General features: G+C 33.0%; 1 protein-coding gene across 11 annotated transcripts in view; it reads left to right on the top strand.

Annotated features, from left to right (window-relative positions):
* Positions 1-21,036, top strand: part of SPATA1 (spermatogenesis associated 1) — a 52,509-nt gene that overhangs the window by 10,607 nt on the left and 20,866 nt on the right. For 6 of the 11 annotated variants that reach the window (XR_014249333.1, XR_014249335.1, XR_014249340.1 and 3 more), the window contains exons 3-8: positions 5,766-5,819; positions 5,911-6,142; positions 13,886-14,000; positions 14,752-14,812; positions 19,712-19,823; positions 20,513-20,638. Coding sequence is in view for 3 of the 11 variants with exons in the window: in XM_082408661.1 (XP_082264787.1) it covers positions 5,766-5,819; positions 5,911-6,142; positions 13,886-14,000; positions 14,752-14,812; positions 19,712-19,823; positions 20,513-20,638 (700 nt within the window). In the remaining 8 variants the exon portion in view is untranslated. Of the gene's footprint in view, positions 1-2,989; positions 3,128-4,700; positions 4,800-5,765; positions 5,820-5,910; positions 6,143-13,885; positions 14,001-14,751; positions 14,813-19,711; positions 19,824-20,512; positions 20,639-21,036 lie in introns of all 11 variants that reach the window. The other 5 variants (XR_014249337.1, XR_014249339.1, XR_014249336.1 and 2 more) reach the window with 5 other exon arrangements.

Here is a 21,036-nt window from a genome sequence, read left to right as displayed (position 1 = left end):
GCTTCCTCTTTCCATTATAGAATGAAAGTCTATACACTTTGAATTATAATTCATGAATTGTTATAAAATATATAGAAGTAATTACTTCATCTATAAAAGAGTAAAATGTTTAGTTCAAGAAATATTTTTTCTCCTGTAAAATATTAATGCATTTATATAATGGGCAAGGCCATATTTACTTCAGATTTCTGAAGGTTTTACAAATATTTAATAGTATTTATAGTATATATATATATAGTATATATAGTATATTTAGTAATAGTATTTATATTATAGCTTTAATATTTAATATTATAGTATAATATATAGTATAGCTTTAGCTGTTAATAGGAGGGCATAGTTAGAGAATAATCTTTTAAATGCCCTGATATTCAAAATACAACATATAGGAAACTTCCCTATTCCATCTATTCAAACATCTTAAACTGTTGGTTAATATTCTGACATCAGAACTATACAAGTAATCTGCTTGGTCTATAAAAACAACTTGAGCAAAATACTCAGTTCAAGAGCCATTGTCATTTCCTATAAAAATTACTAATAAGGTCATATTTACTTAAAATTTTTAAAATTTTTCTCAGATACTTAATATCATAGAGTATAATCATTTCAATGCTTTGACTTTTAATATACATGAATAGCAAACTTTAATTAGACTAAAAGATAAGACTTTATTTGCTGTAATTGTTCTGTTGTAGTAATCTAAATATTCTTCTCAATAGATGAATTCTAACTGAGGTCATAAAACACTAATAGGAAAAAGGGTAGTACATATAAGCACAGACAAGCTAAGCTTACAGACATGCCCTATGTGAAAACAACCATTCCTTTCCCCATCACTGGTCAGGAATAGGTTCTTCCTTGAATTCTGGGAAACAGAAATATTCCCCAAGCCCTAGTATTCACACTTTAGCAGGTGCTGAGAACTAGCAATCATCACAGCAGTGTTAGGGAGACAATATGTAAAGGATAAGGATTCCACAAGATAACACCAATGGAACTGTGTAGGTAGATGTCAGGGAAGGGGGAAAGGTTGGTAATAAGAAAACTGATCTTGGCAATCTAGTATCCTTACTGCAAGCCACAAAACAAGCATTGTATGTCGGATATGTTAAGGAACTCTAGGACCACAGCCATGACATTGTTTCCAAGGGAAAATATGCTCCAAGTGCCAAGTAGCCAACCTAACAAATTTTTGGCTCTTCATTTTGTTTTTTTATGTTTGTTCAGAAGGATACATGTATTCCATGTTTATTTCAATTATGTTTATTAAACTTAAAATTCTGTAGGACATCAGTTGATTTTTTTCACTTTAAAAATATTTTAACTGATTTTATTCTCAATTTATTCAGTTGGTGGAACTTCATGTTTTTTATGTCCCTGAAAGATCTTGGAACTATCAGTTTAATAGCATTTCAATACAAGTTGTTAACAAATTAATTTTAGCTGGATTTATAAGGCAAGTATTTTGTAGTCATGTTACAATGTGCCTGAAAAAGCAATTTTCTCTTTTCTGCAGAGAAAAATGCTTTCTGGAAATTCAAAAATTCTAAGTGAAAAATATCTTATTCATGTGATGGATCCAGTCCCTGACTTAATGAATACTATCAATAAGTAGTGCTATATAACAGTTAAAAAGTACTATAGGAACAGATGTCACTTAGCCATAGTACTGCCACCTAGGAAACAGAGTATAACCTGTGTATTACTATGGCTATACCCAAAGAGAATTAAGAGAGAAATTATCTGAAATTAGAAACCTGTTGAAGAGCTGTGAATAGTGATTAAACCAGTATATCTACAATGACTTTTTCACTGAACTATTTAAAAATAGAAACAGAATACACACACACACACACACACACGTGTGTGTATATATATATATATATATATATATATATATATATACACTTTTTTTTTTCACATTCACAGAAACACACATGACACTATGTGATCTAACTGCCTGTTATTTTTCTTGAAGACACCTCAATCTTCCTAATTTTCCCTATCATTTTCTTCAAGCACACTAACCTCCTTTCTGTTCTGGAACACATTAGACATGGTCCTACCTCAGAACCCTTGTACTTGCTGTTTATTTTGTCTAAAATGCTTTTTTTGCCTTTACATATGCTATCTCATCTCCTTCATGTCTTTGCTCCAATATTACTTTTTTGTTTATATCTTCTCTGATCGGTGTATTTTAAATTGCAGTTACTCTCCCTTCCCTGCTTTATGTTTCTCTATAGTACTTAGCAGTGTCTTATGAATTAAATTTTTTCTCTTATTTTGTTAATTTTTCACTCCCACCATTAGATTGTATGGTCTGTAAGGGCAAAGATATTTGTTTTGTTGATTGCCTTATCCCCAGCCCTTAGAATAATGTCTGACACAAAGAGGGGCTCAATATGTATTTGTTAATTGAATGAATTAATTATGTAATATTCCCATAAGATCCTAGAAAAATAAGAACTCAGAACAAGAACATAAGTGATGGCTTTAAATTTTAGTTGTTGAGGAATGACGTATCCCCAGTGAGCAAAGATGTGGAATCTGACAACATTTGATCATCAAAGAAAATTTTAAGCACTAGCTAATCCTGTCAAACTTCCAAAATATCTGTGGCTAAACCCTTCTTTAATATATGTATAAAATTATATAAATTTCATTGCAAAGTTTTATTTTAACAAAAAATTTGAAGGTAGATGAGAAAAGTAGACAAGCATTTTCCTTTTTAGTACAAAAAGGACTTTTATAAACAGTGTTCATTTGCATAATTTTAAAACTTAATGATTTTATTGATTAAATGACTTTTAGTCATTTATTTTAAAAAATATTTACAGCCTTCAGGGCTACAAAGTACCAGGCAATGTAGAAACACAATATATTAAGCTATATATGATACATAAAATTAGTCTTTGGGTTCACAATAGGTGACTAAAGTTATTAAATCTTTAGTACAGCTGAAACCTATTTCATTTTACATTATAAGGAAATGTCATGATATTTCAGAGTATCTCCTCACCTTACTTTATAAACCCTGAGGGAGCGACTCGGTGAGTTCCTTGGTGAAGATCCTGTTGCAGAAAAATTTTTATTTCTGAAATGCATTGGAAATAATCTAGCTGTAGTAAGTTTTCTTAATTTTTTTCCTTTTGATTAAAGAAAAGCATACCTTAAATTTTGTTTCTTAAATGCTTATCAACTCAACTCTTTAACATACTGTGCAATATGTGATCTCAATCATAATGAAATGGAAATATTAAGCACACAGGTCATCAAGAAAAGATGGTCCTTTCTGGCATATTATGGGGCACTAAAATATGGGAGTATTTTTTTGTGTGATTTCCTTGGGAAGAAAAGAAAGACTAATTTTAAATGTGATCATGTATTTTTAAATTTAAATAACAGCGTTTAAAAGCTTTTTAAACAAGTACTTAGGTTGTGGAAAAAAATGGATTCTCATTGAGGTCACAACTAGCCTTATTTGATATGAAATGATATGACTCCAACATATTGCATTTGAGGGGACGGGAACCAGCTATTCTCTGTTGAATACTCCTATTTGTAGCTTGAGTGGCAGAATTTTCTAAATAGAGAGTTTTCCAAGCTGAAATTCTCAACCAGCAAACCATGAGATCTCAAAGCTTCTGGTTTCTTGTATTTATATAAGGTTTATTTCTTTAATCAAGATTTTTCCATATTTAAACCCTTTAAAATGCAGTATATTCCTATTCTATGCTAGTTAACATATCATTATGTATTTGCTTATGCGATTATTTGTTTAACATAACTGCCATTAGAGTGTAGCTCCCTGTGAGCAGAGACTTTATTTTATTCACTACTGTATTTACAACCAGTGCCTAACAAGGTGTTTAGCACTTAGAGGCATTTAAATGTTTATTGAAAAAATTAAATAATGAATGATAATGGGAAAAAAAAAACATTTCCCCCCAAAGTAGAACTATAAAGGAATTTGCTATGTGGAATTCTTGGGCTCAGTAGGTAGATTTAAAGTTTTTGTCATTAGAGTTCTGTTTAGTATAGCAGAATATTAATTTGCTGATCATTAAGTTAGTTTTCCTTAATCAGGGAAGGAAAGGAACAACCCTCATAACTTTTTGTTCTTTTTCATGATATGTAAAATTACAAAATACCAATCACAGAATTCTAGATTGGAAGGGACCTAATGGCAATTTAAGACAACTTCTAAAATGCTCTAATATCAATATTTTATTATAAAATTTTCAACAAATATTTATTGATGTTCTTCTGTATACAAAATGAGAAAAAAAGAATTGACTATGGATCCTGCTCTTAAAGAATATTCAGTGTAGTGGGGAAGATAAAATACATAAATAATTAAAATAGCATATTCTGTATATTTAGAAGAAAAAGAGACTGCTTCCAGCAGGACAAGAGGGGAGATGGAGAACTTTAAGGAAAAAGTGATCATCAGTTTAGATTTTGACAGATAAATATTTGATCTTGCAAAGATGTTGGGTGGGAGAAGCTTTCTGAGCAGAGAAAATACAATGAGCACAGAAGTGGCAAAGGAGGCAACTCTAGGGAAAAGTGAGTGGTTCGGTTTTTACTAGAGCATTGACTGTGTGAAAGGGAATAGTAGACAACAAGTTGTAAAAGTTGTTTATTGAAGGTCTTGAATGCCAGATTAATGAATTTGGTTTTTTTTTTTTCTGAAGCTTTGGAGTTTTTGAGCAAAAGATGTGACATGATGAGAGCCTTAAGAAACTAGAGACAGGAATTGTAACCAGGAGACTTTTGCAGTGGTTAGGCAAGAGGTAAGGAGAGTCTCAGGAACAGGCTGCCTCTCAGATTTCATCTACTACTATTTTCTCCTTGGTTCTACACTTTAGCCACAAAAATCTTCCTTTGGTCCTCACATACAGCGAACTCATTTCTATTTTATCATCTTTGTACTTGCCTGGAAATCACTTCCCCCAATTTTCAAATAGCTTGCTTCTTGTTTTCATAATTCAGTTCTCAGCTCAATTATTATCTTTCAAAAATGGCCTTCTCTGACCACCTAGTTTTAGATATTCTTTCTCTGAATTCCTCTCTATTACATCACTCTGTTTTATTTTCATAAATCACATATCACTATCTTAAATCACATTTATTTAACATCTACTCTCCCAAGTAGAATATAAGCTACATGAGAGCAGGGACTTTGCACTGTTCACAGTTGTATCCCCACCATGTAGAACACTACCTGACACATAGTATACCTCAATATTTGTTGAAAGAATGAATGAATAACAAATTAACTCTATGGGCTGAATATTTAGGAAATAAAGTTTACAAAGTTGGATTCTAGAACCAGACTACCTGGTTTTGAATCCCAACTTGAAAACTTCCTATTTATAAAATCTTGGGCAAGATGCTTAACCTCTCCTTGCCTCATTCTTGTCTGTGAACTACAGACAATATGTGTGCCTATCACATGGAATTGTGAGGATTAACTGAGCTTTATATGTAAAGCATTTAGAATAGTGCCTGGCACATAGTAAGTCCATGCAAGTGATAGCCATAATTATTATTATTAAATGACATAGAATTTCTATTATGTTTAGTACAGTGAATAGAAATAGGATTATATTCCACATTTTCTAGAATATAGCCTTAGTTACTACTAGCTTTTTGATTTGATTTTTATGTCACAGAAATATGCCGTCTGCAAGAAAGTGAGGGTAAAAGTAATTGAAAAATGTTACAGAAGCTTTAATTATTTCCTCATTTATTTCCAGGTGAAGGCAAAGCAAGAATCAGAACTGAAACTCAAATCATTTGCTCCTCCATATGTATGTAATGTGACATTTTAAACTTATACTAATTTTTTAACTTATTTTTTAAAGTATAAACTAATTTTTTTAAATTTCCTGTATGTTTTAGGCTCTTCAACCAGAATTATATTTGCTTCCTATAATGGATCATTTAGGAAATATTTATTCAGCGTCATCAGCAGTTTCTTTAGATGTGCAACAGACTAATAATGGTGTTGCTGAGGCTGATGGAATAATACACAGACCACTTAGTGTAACTTTGTCAAAGGAAGAACCTGGAACAGATCCCAGTTGTTTAGAAAACACTTTGAAAAAGCTTCTTAACAAGAATCAGGAAGAAGGTGATTTCAACTGGAATGGGAAAGACAAAGAGGTTGTTATAGTACATTTTAACAGTCAGGTCTGGGCAAATTCTGGGCAAATCTAGCCTTACGAATATAGGCAGTATAAAAGGAAAGCTACAATTCACTATGGGGATTTTAAAAAATAGTTTCACCAGTTGGGAGGAAAAAAAGACAATTTAAGTACTGTTCGAAAATAAAAATAAAATCAGGGCTTCTCTGGTGGCGCAGTGGTTAAGAATCCACCTGCCAATGCAGGGCACACGGGTTCAAGCCCTGTTCTGGGAAGATCCCACATGCCGTGGAGCAACTAAGCCCATGTGCCACAACTACTGAGCCTGTGCTCTAGAGCCTGCAAAAAAAAATAAATAAAATTTAAAAATCAAATAAAGTCAAAATACTTACAGCACTTAAATAAAGTCTACCACCTTTTATAATAGTTTCAGATAAAGTTAAGGCTAAAGGAGAAAAGAAGAGAAGTTATTGTTTCATAAAACTTTTGTATTATTATTATAGTTCAGAAGTATCTTAGCCAGGAAAACAGTATCAAACCAAAGCAAAACAACTTTAATGTTGGGAGACATTTGTATTTCAAAGATTTAAAAATTTTTATATGGTTACACCCACCAATTTACTGATAATTTAGTTCTTAAAAAGTGGTAGGTAATTTAAAAAATCAAAATTAAACTTATAAACATATAAATAAAGCTGGAACTACACTCTAAGAATCGATTGAAAAAAAGTCAGTTGAATTTTTTTACCATATTGCATACAGCAAATAAATTGTGATGGAAAAGCAAATATACTAAATATTTATGAATTAAATGAATTCCCCCCCAAAATAATGACAACATTCATTATAGCTGCAAAATACACTTATTCTTTTTTTTTTTTTTTTTAAATATTCAGGGATTTTTTTTTCTTTTTTTTAATTACACTATACTAGGTGTGCTTTATTTATTTATTTATGGCTGTGTTGGATCTTCGTTTCTGTGCGAGGGCTTTCTCTAGTTGTGGCAAGCGGGGGCCACTCTTCATCGCGGTGCGCGGGCCTCTCACTATCGCGGCCTCTCTTGTTGCAGAGCACAGGCTCCAGACACGCAGGCTCAGTAACTGTGGCTCACGGGCCCATTTGCTCCGCGGCACGTGGGATCTTCCCAGACCAGGGCTCGAACCCGTGTCTCCTGCATTGGCAGGCAGATTCTCAACCACTGCGCCACCAGGGAAGCCCAATACACTTATTCTTAACCAGTTTTTCTTCATCTTCAATTATAAATTATTACATTCTAAGTTTATAGTATACCTAGTGATATTCCAAACCTAGCCCCTTCTTTAACCGTAGGTACATTTAATATGCTCAGTGAGAGTCTTTACCTCCTTCTTTATCTAGGTATGTCCCTGCAATGTTAAATATGGCTTTCTAGTCATGGTATCAATTAGAGATTAAATGAAAAAACACCTGGGAAAAAATTCAGAGTAGAATCCCACTAGTCCTGAAAAGTACAAGGTGAGGTAGCTAATGAAGTAGGCAATTACCCTACATAAAGTTGTGAGTAGTATCATATTTTATACCCTGGGCTACTGGCCAAGATCTTGAACTATGCTATTGATACTTGCACAAAACCCCAAAAAATATTTTGTTGAGAGTATTTAATCCTATGAATTTTGTGTAAGTGTAATTTTTAAATAGTATTAATTTCTTGGTGCTTCACACCAAAAAAACTATAATTTAAGTGAGAGCCTAGTGTATGCTCATTTTTAAAAGTTCTAGAAAGATCAATGAGTATTAAGAAGAAAATAAGGATTAACAATAATTCCACCATCCAGAGATAGCTGTTAGTATCTGTTAGTATTTTGGTGTATATTCTTCCAATTTTTTTCAGTTCTTGCTCAAATAAATATTTTTTAATTTTTAAAAAATGAGGACACATACAAACTCTTTTAAATCCTCTTCTTTTATTTTAGAATATATCATCGTCATTTCATACCAATAAATATAGATCTATATCATTATAGAATTCCCTTGTGGTATATTTGTTTATATAACCTTGTATTAATGTTCTTGCTATTATGAATAGTGCTGCAGCAACATTTTTCTAAATACAGCTTCATGCATTTATCCTGTTATTTTTTTTTGGAGTTTAATGGCTGTTTCTAAGGTAATGTGTTTGTTTGTTTGTTATTCTTATATTCATTGGTTTTATTTTTTAGATTCCACATATAAATGACAACATACAGTATTTGTCTTTCTCTGACTGGCATATTTCACTACGCTTCTTATAAGAACTTTCTAACCTTGTGTGTCTCTTTCTGGTCACATCTTCTTCCTTCCCCAATAGAGATAACTACCACTTTGATTCTCTGAGATAATTATTTTCTTATTTTTCTTTATAGTTTTACAACCTGGATATGTATTCCTTGACAATAATTTAGTTTTGTCTCTTTTGAATTTTATTTAGACAGAATCATATTGAAAGCATTTTATTTGGGACTTTCTTCTTTTACTTGATATTGTAATTGTAAGATTCAATCATGTTGTCATGTATAATACTATTTCATTTCTTTTTATTGTTGTATAACATTTTATTGTATGACTGTATCATAATTTATTTACCTCTTTTGCTGATGGACAGTTGGTTTCCAATTTGGGGCTATTACAAATACTCTATTTTCTACATTCTTATACATGACTCCTAAATGTACATGTGCAAGAGGATCTCAAGAGAGTATACCTAGGATTAGCATTGTGTGCACATGTATAATTTCCATGTGTTTTCCAAAGTGGTTGTACCCAGCAGCAATGTCTGAAAGTTCCTGTTGAACCATAATCTTGCCATTCTGTCAGACTACATTCTGAACAATTTGTTCAGATCTTTCTTCCAAATCTACCTTATTCATTCTCTCTTTAGCTGTGTGTAATCTGCTATTAAATGCTTACACTGAATTTTTAATTCCAAATATTTTATTTTTCTTTTCTAGTGGTTCTCTTTGCTTGAACATTTTTTCATACATTTCATGGCCATTTGGATTTATTTTGGTAAATGGTATATCTTTCTCCATTCTTTCACTTTTGTCTGACTTTATATTCAAAATGGGATTCCTGTAGACAGCATGTATTTAGATCTTAATTTTAATCCAGTTTGACAATCTATGCCTTTTAATAGGGGTCTTTAGACCATTTATATTTAATGTAATTATTGGTTTTAAATCTACCATTTTATTATTTGTTTTCTATTTGTCTCATCTCTTCTATTTTCTCTGTTTTTCTTGTTTTGTTGGCTTTTTTTTTTGATTGAGTAGTTTTTTATAATTCAATTTTATCTCCCCCATTAGCTCATTAGTTATTCCTCATTTTAAAAAGCATTTAGTGGTTACCATAGGGTGGAGGTCAGCAAACACCTATTTTTTTTTTTTTTTTGCTTTATATTAATCCATACTCTATGGCTTGTTTTTTATAAATAAACTTTTATTGGAACACAGCCATGCATGCCCTTTCACTTACATATTGTCAGTAACTGCTTTTGCACTACAGTGACAGAGTTGAGTAGTTGTGACAAAGACTGTAATGGTCTATAAGCCTGAAGTATTTACTGTCTAGCCCTTTAAGAAAAATTTTCTCCAGGATATACATTATACAACTTTAATTTGAAGTACACTTTCAAATTATATACAACTTCATACATAGTATAAGAACATTACAGCAGTATACTTCTAATTCCTCCTCAAATCTTTTGTGCTATTGTTGTTCTACATCTTACCTCTATATATGTTATAAATTCCATAATACATTTTTACCATTTTTACTTTATACTGTGAGTTATCTTTTAAAGGAATTAAAAATAAGGGAAAAATGGACTTCCCTGGTGGCACAGTGGTTAAGAATCCACCTGCCAATGCAGGGGACACAGGTTCGATCCCTGGTCTAGGAAGAGCCCACATGCCATGGAGCAATTAAGCCCATGTGCCACAACTACTGAGCCTGCTCTCTAGGGGCCCACGTGCCACAACTACTGAGCCTGCGTGCTGCAACTACTGAAGCCCACGTGCCTAGAGCCCATGCTCCACAACAAGAGAAGCCACTGCAATGAGAAGCCTGTGCCCCGCAACGAAGAGTAGCCCCTGCTTACTGCAGCTAGAGAAAGCCCACGTGCAGCAACAAAGACCCAACGCAGCCAAAAAAAAATTTTAATTAAAATTTAAAAAAATAAGGGAAAAATGACTTTTTTATGTTTAGGAGAGAATTTCTTTCCCCTAACCCAGTGGTAGTAAGCCCATGATGTGTACGTTTGTGATCCTGGGCTCATGATGATCCTGCCAGCTTTTGCTTCTACCCTTCCTTAGCCTTTGCCTAAGACTGGTGGTGGGAGGGTTTCCTAACCCCCTCCTCAGTAGTAAGACTTTACAAGGCCTCAGTAGTAAGACTTTACAAGGCTAAGATTGGTGGGAGGGGAGTTACCTGCTTTTTTGGTGGCTTTTGCTTCTATTCCTCCTTCAAAGCCAGTGGATTTTTGTCTGAGCCCTGCGATGGGAGAGTTTCCTGCTCCTTCCCCATTGGCTTAAAGCTCTTGCTTTGTGTGAGAGAAGAGTGTTAAGAAGGATGGGGTTTCATACCTGTGTGCCATTGATGGCTCTTTTGAGTCTCCTGCCCTGCCCTCAGTCTTTCTTGAGAGCATATGATACAGGTACATGGAAAGGAGCTTGCTGTTAAGTATTGACTGCCTTTTGTGTCTGGGGATCCTAGAGATTCCAGACTATCTTGGTAGCCCACATTAGCCTTTAGAATTCCTTAAAATTTTGGCTGTTTTCTTCTTACTTCTTTTAATGGAGTTACCTCTTCCTCCTATGCTCTGCCAAAGATGAAACAATTAGTTTATTTTCTCCTTGGAGGGAATTGGAATCTGATTCCTTGCAACCTCAACTCTGATGAGTTCAAGAAGAATTATTATTTTATAGACTATTTATGTTTTTCTCTTTGTTTGGGTGGGTGCACTGTTTGTCTTTCTACATCCTCAGCAAAAGTAGAACTGCAGTTCTTTAATATTGTCAAGTTTGCTGGTATTTTCTTTTATGGTTAGTGCTATTTATGTCTTCTTTAAAAATCCCTTTTCTACCCTGAGATCATGAAAATAGGGCCCTGTATTATATTACAAATATGTTATGGTTAGCTTTTCACATTTAGTTCATTAATATACCAGGAATTAATTTTTATGTGTGATGTGAGATAGAGTTCCTTAATTTTTTCCATATGTACACTACCATTTATTGATGACAGTTGTGCAGTTTTAAAAAATTGTCAGATTGCTCTTTAGTAGTGCATGAAAATTCAAAATATCTGAGCTCTAACATTGTGATATTATCAAATATGACTGGTAAAAATATGCACAGTATGTTTTACAGGTCCTTTAATGAAGAAGAAAAGAAGTATTGTGTTACTTATTTTTATGTGTTAAAATTGATAGTCCCTTTCATTAGTTATCTTTTGTTCTTTCCCAGTGCTACACATCTCTACATTTTTGACACACCTCAACTTTAACATGTTTAATCCTTGACTCTGTTGTTGCCTCCAAACCAGTATACTTTCTTGACTTGTTTCTTTGGTTTCATCATTCTTCCAGGTGTTCAGACTTCAAGCTTTGAAAATTTCCTTATTGTATAATAGAATGATAGATTGTTAGGTTAAAAGAACCTTAAAAGCCACCTCAAGTAGCCTCCTTGCTTATATTTTTTCTAATCTGTCCTCTAGAGTGCCGTCAGCATCATTCTTCTTGTTACGAGTTAGATTATTTATCTCCCTACTTAAAAACCCTTTAAAGATTCACTGATTACTACTTAAAGCCCACATCCTTAAGATGGCATAGAGAACTCTTCATACTCTGACTTCAAACCCAGAGTTGCAAATGTTGGTACATGTATGTTGTTCACTGCCTAACTCCAGAAGACTTTCTTCATGTAGATTATGATATGAATGGAGCTTTCAGGATTTGCTCAATGTGGTAGCTGGTTCAATAATTTCTAGCTGTTGTTAGTATTAGTACTATTATTATTATAGTTTGGTGGTAGGGGGAGGAAGAAGTACCAGGTAGTACAACTGGAGGTAGGTAGGGATTTAACTGCAAGATCCTTGTTTGCAAAGCTAAAAAATTTTGTAGGCAGTGGGAAGCCATCTGAAGATTTTAACAGGAGTGGCTTGATTGGATTTCAGTTCTAGAGAAACAATGTAGGTGACAATATGGAGACTAGACTGAGGTAATAAAGACCTGAATTAGGAAATGCAATGGAATGGAAATCAGAAATTGAAGTCTAGAGACTTCTAAGGATTGGGTACTGTGCTGAAAGTGTTTTACATGCACTATGCCATTTTAGAGATAAGGAAACTGAAGCGAGAGAAATAACTTACCTGAGGTCACACCCGCCGTGATAATGCCAGGACCTGAACTCTTGTGTGTTTGACTGAAGCCCATGCTTTACAACACTGTTCTAGAGTAACACTGAATTTTTCACTATTGTCAAAAATGCTGTATACATTAGTACAATACTTTGTCTTGCAAATGCCATTTTCTTTGCTTAAATTCCTCTTTCTCTCTTCTTTGCCAGGCAAACATCTCACAGTTAAAAACATAGTTTCACAGTTATCACTCCTTTTTCTATGAATCTATAACATTTTATATGTACATCTACTCTAGGTCTCAAAACACTATATTTTTTCAAAAGTAAATAGGCCTGCTTTCTTATTAAGTTGCATAGGTATTGAATGGTGCATTGCATCATTCTCTAAACCGTTATTAGGAATAAGAGATACATGTCATATATTCCTATCAAAATGTCACTCAGAATCTACTGAGTTTTCCGTTGTTTCTTTTTGGGGCAGGTAGGGGGAGTGATATTTTACTATCAGTTTTAAACAGCTGATGTATCTATTTTTTGTTCCTTTGCCTTGAATATATCTTTTAGAAAATCCCTATTTGTTGTCTTTAAATGACTGAGTCCAGTGCCAGATAGGAAATAAGTGGTAGAAACCTGACTAAAACTAAACCAATATGGGCTTCAGTTTGCAAAATACTGTGGCAACTCTTGGAAAATGACTTTTCAAACACTAATATGACTCCAATTTTTTCTAAATTAAAAAAAGTTGATTTCCCCAAGGGAAAAAAATCTGAATTAACACTACCAGGTTCACTGATCTCTTGTTCGTATAGATCGTGTGGAACATTAGTGTTAATGTTTTAAAGACATTGTGTGGTTTTCTTATATGGAGAAATTCTGTTAAAATGAAGGGAGATTTTATAAATGAAAATGTATGTGAAATAACAAATGGCATTATATGCTCTGTATTTATACCCAGCACTTTCCAGAGAAGGATCCTCAGAATACTGTTTTAAAAGATGCTTTTGGCAAAAGCTTTATGAAGACAACAAAGTTTGAATAAAACCCAACTTACCCCCTCTTGCAGATTCATATTGTACATAAAAACAGAGAAATCCTGCAATAGGGGTGTGTGGGGGGGGTGGGATTTGTGTTCTGTTAGGATTGCTTTATCCAATTTTTCCCAAACTGAATTTACCAAAGAATTCTCCTTTTGCATAAACTAAAGTTTCATGAAATTCAGTTTGGAAGAGTAAAGTTCATAGAGATTCTGAAACATGGGACAAGAGTGTATAGTATGTACATTAAAAAACAAAATTTTATTTTAGTATTTTCTTAATATTATGAACTTTCTTTGCTATGGATGGACATCAACATCAGCTGGGGGAAAAGCCACTCCAAATGAAAATCAGACTGGAAATAATCAAATTGGAAATGCTGAATTGCCAGGATCACAGGAAGATTCAGATAATGATTATTTTAGCGGCAAAAAAAGGTAATTAATATGGATGTTGATTCTACATGTCATAATCTAGACTATAAGAAAAAGAGTGAGATATCCAGGGTACTGTTATAAAGACTTCTAATTAGAACAAAGATATGAGTGAAGTTAGTGACATTTTTAATTAAAATTACCTTGATTCTGATGTTTACTGTTATATACTAATATTCCCTTCCAACATAATGAGGGATAATTTGTTGCTTAAATTTATTCTGTTGTAATCCTTTTGTTATCAGGGGCAACCTAATGACAGAAAAATTTCTGTCTTCATTTGGCTTTCTTAGAATTAATTTTTCTGCCTCCTTTTATATTCCTAGTTTTGAGTAAACTAATCATGCTTGAGTTTCACATTCGTATCATTTCATTCAAAATTATAGTACTTAGACAACAGTTTTGCATATAGTCTTCTGAAATTAAGATAAGGAATTTTATAAACAATTATTCACAAAAGAACTATAAGCAAAATATGTTTACAAAATTTCCAGTTATTTTACCTTGCTATAGACATTGGACTATGATTTGAATTTAGCTATAATATAATGAAATATTATTTTATAACTCATGCTAAATGTAGTTTATGTTGATCATTAATGATTTTGAAAGATAATATAATGGTTTCAAGCAGACTTTAAAATTTTTTAATGTTATATTTGTGTTTATAGAATATTAAATAAAAAACATGAAAAGTTAATATTCATGGGATCATTTTTTAATATGACTTTCAAATCTGTCATTCCCCTTTAAGTCAGCTTCTTTGGAAAACTGAAGATGATAGAACTAATATCATTAGAAGAGAGGACAATCAGGTATGATTTTTAAATTTTTTAAAAATTTTTATTTATTTTTTTATACAGCAGGTTCTTATTAGTTAGCTATTTTATACATATTAGTGTATATATGTCAATCCCAATCTCCCAGTTCATCCCATGACCACCCCCACCCCCCCGCCGCTTTCCCTCTTTTGTGTCCATATGTTTGTTCTCTACATCTGTGTCTCTATTTCTGCCTTACAAACCAGTTCATCTGTACCATTTTTCTAGATTCCACATATATGCATTAATATACAATATTTGTTTTTCTCTTTCTGACTTCACTCTGTATGACAGTCTCTAGGTCCATCCACATCTCTACAAATGACCCAATTTTCGTTCCTTTTTATGGCTGAGTAATATTCCATTGTATACATGTACCACATCTTCTTTATCCATTCGTCTGTTGATGGGCATTTAGGTTGCTTCCATGACCTGGCTATTGTAAATAGTGCTGCATTTTTTTAGATGTGGTATTGCACCATAATATTTATACTGAAATTGAAATGGAACTGCAGATTAAAATGTCTTAAGTTTTCTAACCTTAAATGTTAGAGTAGGGGAGATAAACCTCAAAATTCAGGAGCTTGCCAATTCAGTGAAATTTCTGGGAGTTTCATGATCTGGGACACGTTGAGGTATGCCCTTTAAAGTAAAAACCAGGTTTTTGTATCTTGCCCCAGCTACCATGAAGAATGAGTCACTTGATGGACCTCTTTGGAATTTGGAGATTTACTGCATTCGGATGCATGGCTCCAATTTTTTTTTTTTTTTTAATCAAGTAATCTAAAAGACTGCCAACTTTGAGTGGGCCCAAAGCAAGAGAAGGCTCACAAGGTGATCCAAGAGGCACAGCAAGCAGTGCTGCCAGTTGTGTGCTAATATCCATCTGGTCCAGTGATGCTTGATATGTTAGAATACATATGTTGGTTGTTGGTTGTTGATTATATATGATATGTTGGTTGGAATGCTGAATGGAGTCTGAGACAAGTCCTGATAGGAGAATCACAGCTCAGAGCCTTTGAGTTTTGGAGTAGAGGCATGCCATATTCAGCAAATAATTGTTTTATTGTTGCTAGATATTAATAAAATATGCTGTCTTCACACTTCAAAATTTTTCCAGCTGGTGGGTGCTTAATGCTATTTCACTGTGGTTTGAATTTTCATTTCCCAGATTACCCATACAGTTGATCATATTTTTATATTTTATAGACCTCATTTTGATAACTTTTTTGGAGAACTACCTTTTCAAGTATTTCTATTGTGTTGTCTGCCATATATTTCTGATTAGTAAGAGTTTTTAATATACTTTGGAAGATAGTCCTTTGATGCTTATGTGCATTGCAAATACCTTCCCCTACTCTGTGCCTCGTCTATAATCTGTGTTGTTTAATATGTTGTTTAAGTGTTCCATATCCTTATTTTTTTTCTACATTTTTCTTTCTATGTCTTGGACTGAGAATAGTATATTAGAATCTTCTGTTATTAGTATGTTACTATTTATCCTTACATCTCCTGTGGTTTTTGATTTATTTAGATTTCTATGTATTATCTGACACAAAGTTGTTCTCATGCAAATAGTAATATTATCACTTTTGCATTATGAAGTGCCCTTCTTTGACTCATTAAATGCTTTTTTGACCTGAATTCTCCCTTACTGCATATCAAGATACTAACCTATCCTTTCTTTTTGTTTACATTTATTTGGTATACCCCTATACTCCTCCCCTACTTTTTTTTCCCAACTTTTCTGAATTGCTTTGTTTTAGGTATGTCTTTAACAGACACGCTAGAGTTGGGTTTCCCTTTGTAAGCCAGTCTGAAAGTCGTTTTCATTCAGTAGATGAGTTATGTCCATTTATGTTTTTGATAGGACTGATACATTTGACCTCAGATTTCTCATTTTACTTTATGTTATAGTTACTATGTGTTACTACGTGGTTTATTTGCACTCCCCCCGGCTCCTGGTATTTAGGAAATCTGAATCTCTTTCTAGTATTTACCTTTATATGGATACAAATTTATGCTAGTATTCCTAGCCCTCCTTTTTTCCTTTTTTTAAAATTTATGCTTCTGATTTTGCTTTGTTACTTCTAAAATTATCCTCTGACTCCTATCTTTAAATTCAAGGCAATTAAAAAGTCATCTTTCCCCCTCCTTTCTCCTCTCATGTACTTTAAGTTGTGTTATTTCTACTTTGTTAAAGAACAGAACATTTATGGGCTGTGCTTCTTGTCTTATCCTCCTCACCTTTGTTTTAGTCTTAGCTCTATAATTAAATATGTTCAACACTTACTGCCAGTTCTTTTGCACAAGATTTTTCAATCATTTCTTCATTGGGTAAAGCTCCACTTATTTAAAAAAAGCTCCCAGGTATGATATTCCCTTACTTCTTACATATTTAAAATTTTGTCTAGATCAGGAATAGGCAGACAAGGTCCATAGCTTGTTTTGTGAAGCATGGGACCTAAAAATGTTTTTTACATTTTTAAAAAGTTGAAAAAAAGAAGAATTATGACAAATACCATATGTGGCCCACAAAACCTAAATTATTTACTCTGAGGCCTTTTACAGAAGAAGTTTGCTCATCCCTGCTTTAGAGCCTTGATACTTGAAGGATAGCTTGATTGGCTGTAACATCCTTGGCTTACACAATTTTTCCTTGAGTTTATTAAAATGTTGCTCTACTGATGTTTTGTTTTATATGTTACTGTTAAGAAGTATGATGCCAAACTGATTTTCTTTTCTTTGTAAACTGGGTTGGTTATTTTTGTCTGGAAGGCCAGAGGATTTCTTTAATGTGTAGTAGTTTTATCAGACTATATTTCAGTTGAGAGTTCTAGGTCTGGTTTTTATGGGTACCCAGTGGGCCCTTTCAGTATGAAAATCAGGACTTCTTTTATTTCAAGAAATTATAACTCTAGAAAACAATATAAATAGCAGATCCATTCCATGGTTTTTTGTTTTTTTGTTTTTTTTTTCAGGGACCTCAGTTGGTCTTATCCTAGTTCTTTACCTTTTATCTCTACTACTTTCTCTCTGATCTAGTTTACTACTTTCTTTATGTTTAATTTTCTTTACTCCTTTTATTTCTGTTCTCCATTATGCTTACTGTATTTTTGGTCATATCTGTTCCTTTTTGGATACCTGTTATTCATTTCTGAGACAGTTTTGTTTTTTCTTTAATTTCTTTCTTCAGTTTGGTCAATTTCCATTTTACATCTTCCTGTTATTTTTCCATTTTTATTCTGAGTTTCTAAATTTGTGATTTGTGGTGTTCATTAATACCTAAAATGATTTGATTTAATTTAATTTAATCTATGTTGGGAATATTGTTAATTTTTTCTCTGCTTCTTGGCTGCTGGTTTTGTTTTGTTTTAGTTCTCAGTTTTGAGGGTTTTCAAAAAGTAACTTTCTATGGATGCTAGATTATGTTGTAGATTTTGTCTATGTTTATTTGTGTTGGATTTTTCTGAATCAGTAACAAGTGTTCTTATAGAGAAACAGGTGTTCTGGTGGTTTATTTTAGCTTGTATCAATAGATTAAGAAAGCTCTCTCCTGTTGTTATAGTGAAATGCAGTTATTTATTTATATATTTTCAAATAAATGGGGCCTTTAGGGAAGTGGTCTTTTTTCTTTGTATTCTTCCCTGCTAATTTAATTCAGCAGAGCTCTTAACTTGACCACCTTCTTTTCTCTTACCACCTACCCCTGACAAACATCTCTTGCTTCCAAAGAATTTTCCTCTCACCCAGTAGCTGTGTTTTCCCATAATTGCCACCTCTGGCCCCCTACATTTTAAAAGCCCCTTTCTTTTAGATTCCTCATAGAAAGAGCTTTGATTTACCATTTGGTACCCTTACTCAGTATTCTTCCACCACATGCAGGACCTTCTCCTTTAAGACTAAATTGTGGTTGATGTTTACTGTGTTATCTGTGTATTGTGCTCTTTAATGCATAGCTCCCATAAGACTCTGCTCAGGTGTGACCTCCGAAGCACACTCTGCTGGTCTAGGGTGTTTATTTCCCCACTTACATGTAAATTAAAGTATATGTAAATTAGAGGATTCTGTGTCCTAGTTATTCTCCAGACATAAATTATGGGTGATTGTATTTGCTTTCTTTTTATAGTAGTTGAGAGCATGCATGGAGAGATTTTAGTGGCTGCCATTATCCTGTGGGAACCTGACCTTTTAAGTTAAGGTCAATGCAATAAAATAGAAAAAGAATAATAAAACAAACAAAGTAGGGGTAAGGGATTAATGAAGATAAAAGTAGAAGCTAATAAGTTACAGAAGTTAAGAGCCTGGTAGAATTGAAAACAATTCAATGTCTATAAAGTGGTAGTGGCAGAAACATTAACATTGGTAAGGCTTGAGGTGGTTTATCAAGAAAAGGATAGAAACACAAAAATTAGGTGAGATGAAGGCGATATAACACAAATACAGAGGTGATAAAATTTATGAGAATAAAATGTATGCTAAAATTTGAAAATGTGCTAAGATCTCCAATTTTCTAAGCAAATATAAATAATCAAAATTGGCTCAAAATGAAAAAAATTCAATAGCCATCTTAGGAACATTTAAAAGTTGTCATAACAAGTAACAAATCAGAAATCTTGGAAGGAAATCATGTTTAGAAAGGAATATGGATTCTTTTTTTTTCTTCTTTTTGAATTTTAAGTTTGAAGCTCCTGTGGTATAATGTCCAAGTAATGTCCAGTGGAATGGAGAAGCTAGAGCACGAGGGTCTATAGTTATAAAGACAGATTTGGGAGTTCATCACCATACAAGTAAAAAAATGCATTACTGTTGTGCATTACCAGATGTTTACAAATAGGTGAAAAACAATGTGTAACCCTACCAGATCTTACTGATTTTCATGTTTGCTTACAGCTAGGTAAAAAAGAGTGCATCAGCCTACCAGACCTTATTGATTTTCCTTCAGTTCCTTGTCAACCTGCTCTTTCTCCAGGAATAACTGATATATTGTTATTACAGATAGAGAGTAAGTATGATGATACCATAGGTACAGATGTAAGTACCGATGATTCTGTGAGGTAAAGTTAAATAATGTTAATGAGGAGTTAATTGTTTAATGCATACAGAGTTTCAGTTTGGGAAGATAAAGTTTTGGTGATAAAGGGGTGGTGGTTGTTGCGTAACATTATGAATGCATGCAGCGCCATTGAACTGTACATTTAAATATGGTTAAAATGGTCAATTATGTATGTTTTACCACAAGAAATTAAAGTATTTTAAAGTCTATGACTGTTATGTTGATTACTGCATATGTGTGTCACTAATATTATTTCTGCTTTTTAAATATGTACTCTAAAATATACATTTTTCCATGTAAGATTTAAGTACAATAACTTCGGTCCCAAGATAAATTTACTTAAAGAATTAAAACAAGAGGTATAACTACATGAGCTTTGCCTCATTTCCATACATGTATATAAATGCAGAAGAGACATACTGTATTGTTTACATATCTATAAATCCCCTATAGGTACTGAAATGATGACTCAGTGTTTTCCATCGTGGCACATGCTGTACTGCAGCCAGAAAACCAGAGTTTGGGGTAAAATTCATACTTGCTGTTGTAAGCATTTTTTAGTTTTATACGCTATATTTTAGGATATGAGCCATCTTTTAGCTTTTAGACATTGATGAGTATGGGTTATAATCTTCTAGGAGAGAATATTATCGAACAAATGAAACAAGTAAAGGAAGAAAGAAGATATCTGGAAAGAATTAGAGAAGAACTAATAAAAAAAGTTGAAAGGCTATTGGAACAAGGCAAATTAAAGCGATATCATGGTAAAGTTTATTACGTATCTTTTATCACTATAAAGGAAACTCAAGTTTTACAAATGTATGCCTTTGGAATAAATGATAAAATGATAATATTTACTATTTTACTGTTGTAGTTTAAGTGGTACACTACTTATATAAATTCACTATAGGAAAGATGAAAGAAATCATTGTTCAACTCTATACAATAAATGCAACATGCTTTTTATTAAAATTCAATTATTTTTTAAAATGGACATTTGTTTATTCATTTCAACATTCATTTATTAAATAAGTATTTATTAAGGGCCTACTGAATTTAGTCACTGTTCCAGGGGCTGAGGTGATACTAATAGGCCAACATAATCTTGTCCCTGCCTTCAAAGTGCTTATGGTCCTGTGGGGAAATGATGATCAAGTTAAGC

This window comes from Balaenoptera borealis (genome assembly GCF_965194805.1).
Source record: "Balaenoptera borealis genome assembly, chromosome: 1".
In the NCBI taxonomy this organism is placed as follows: Eukaryota; Metazoa; Chordata; class Mammalia; order Artiodactyla; family Balaenopteridae; genus Balaenoptera; species Balaenoptera borealis.
This window is presented reverse-complemented; position numbering and strand designations above follow the sequence as displayed.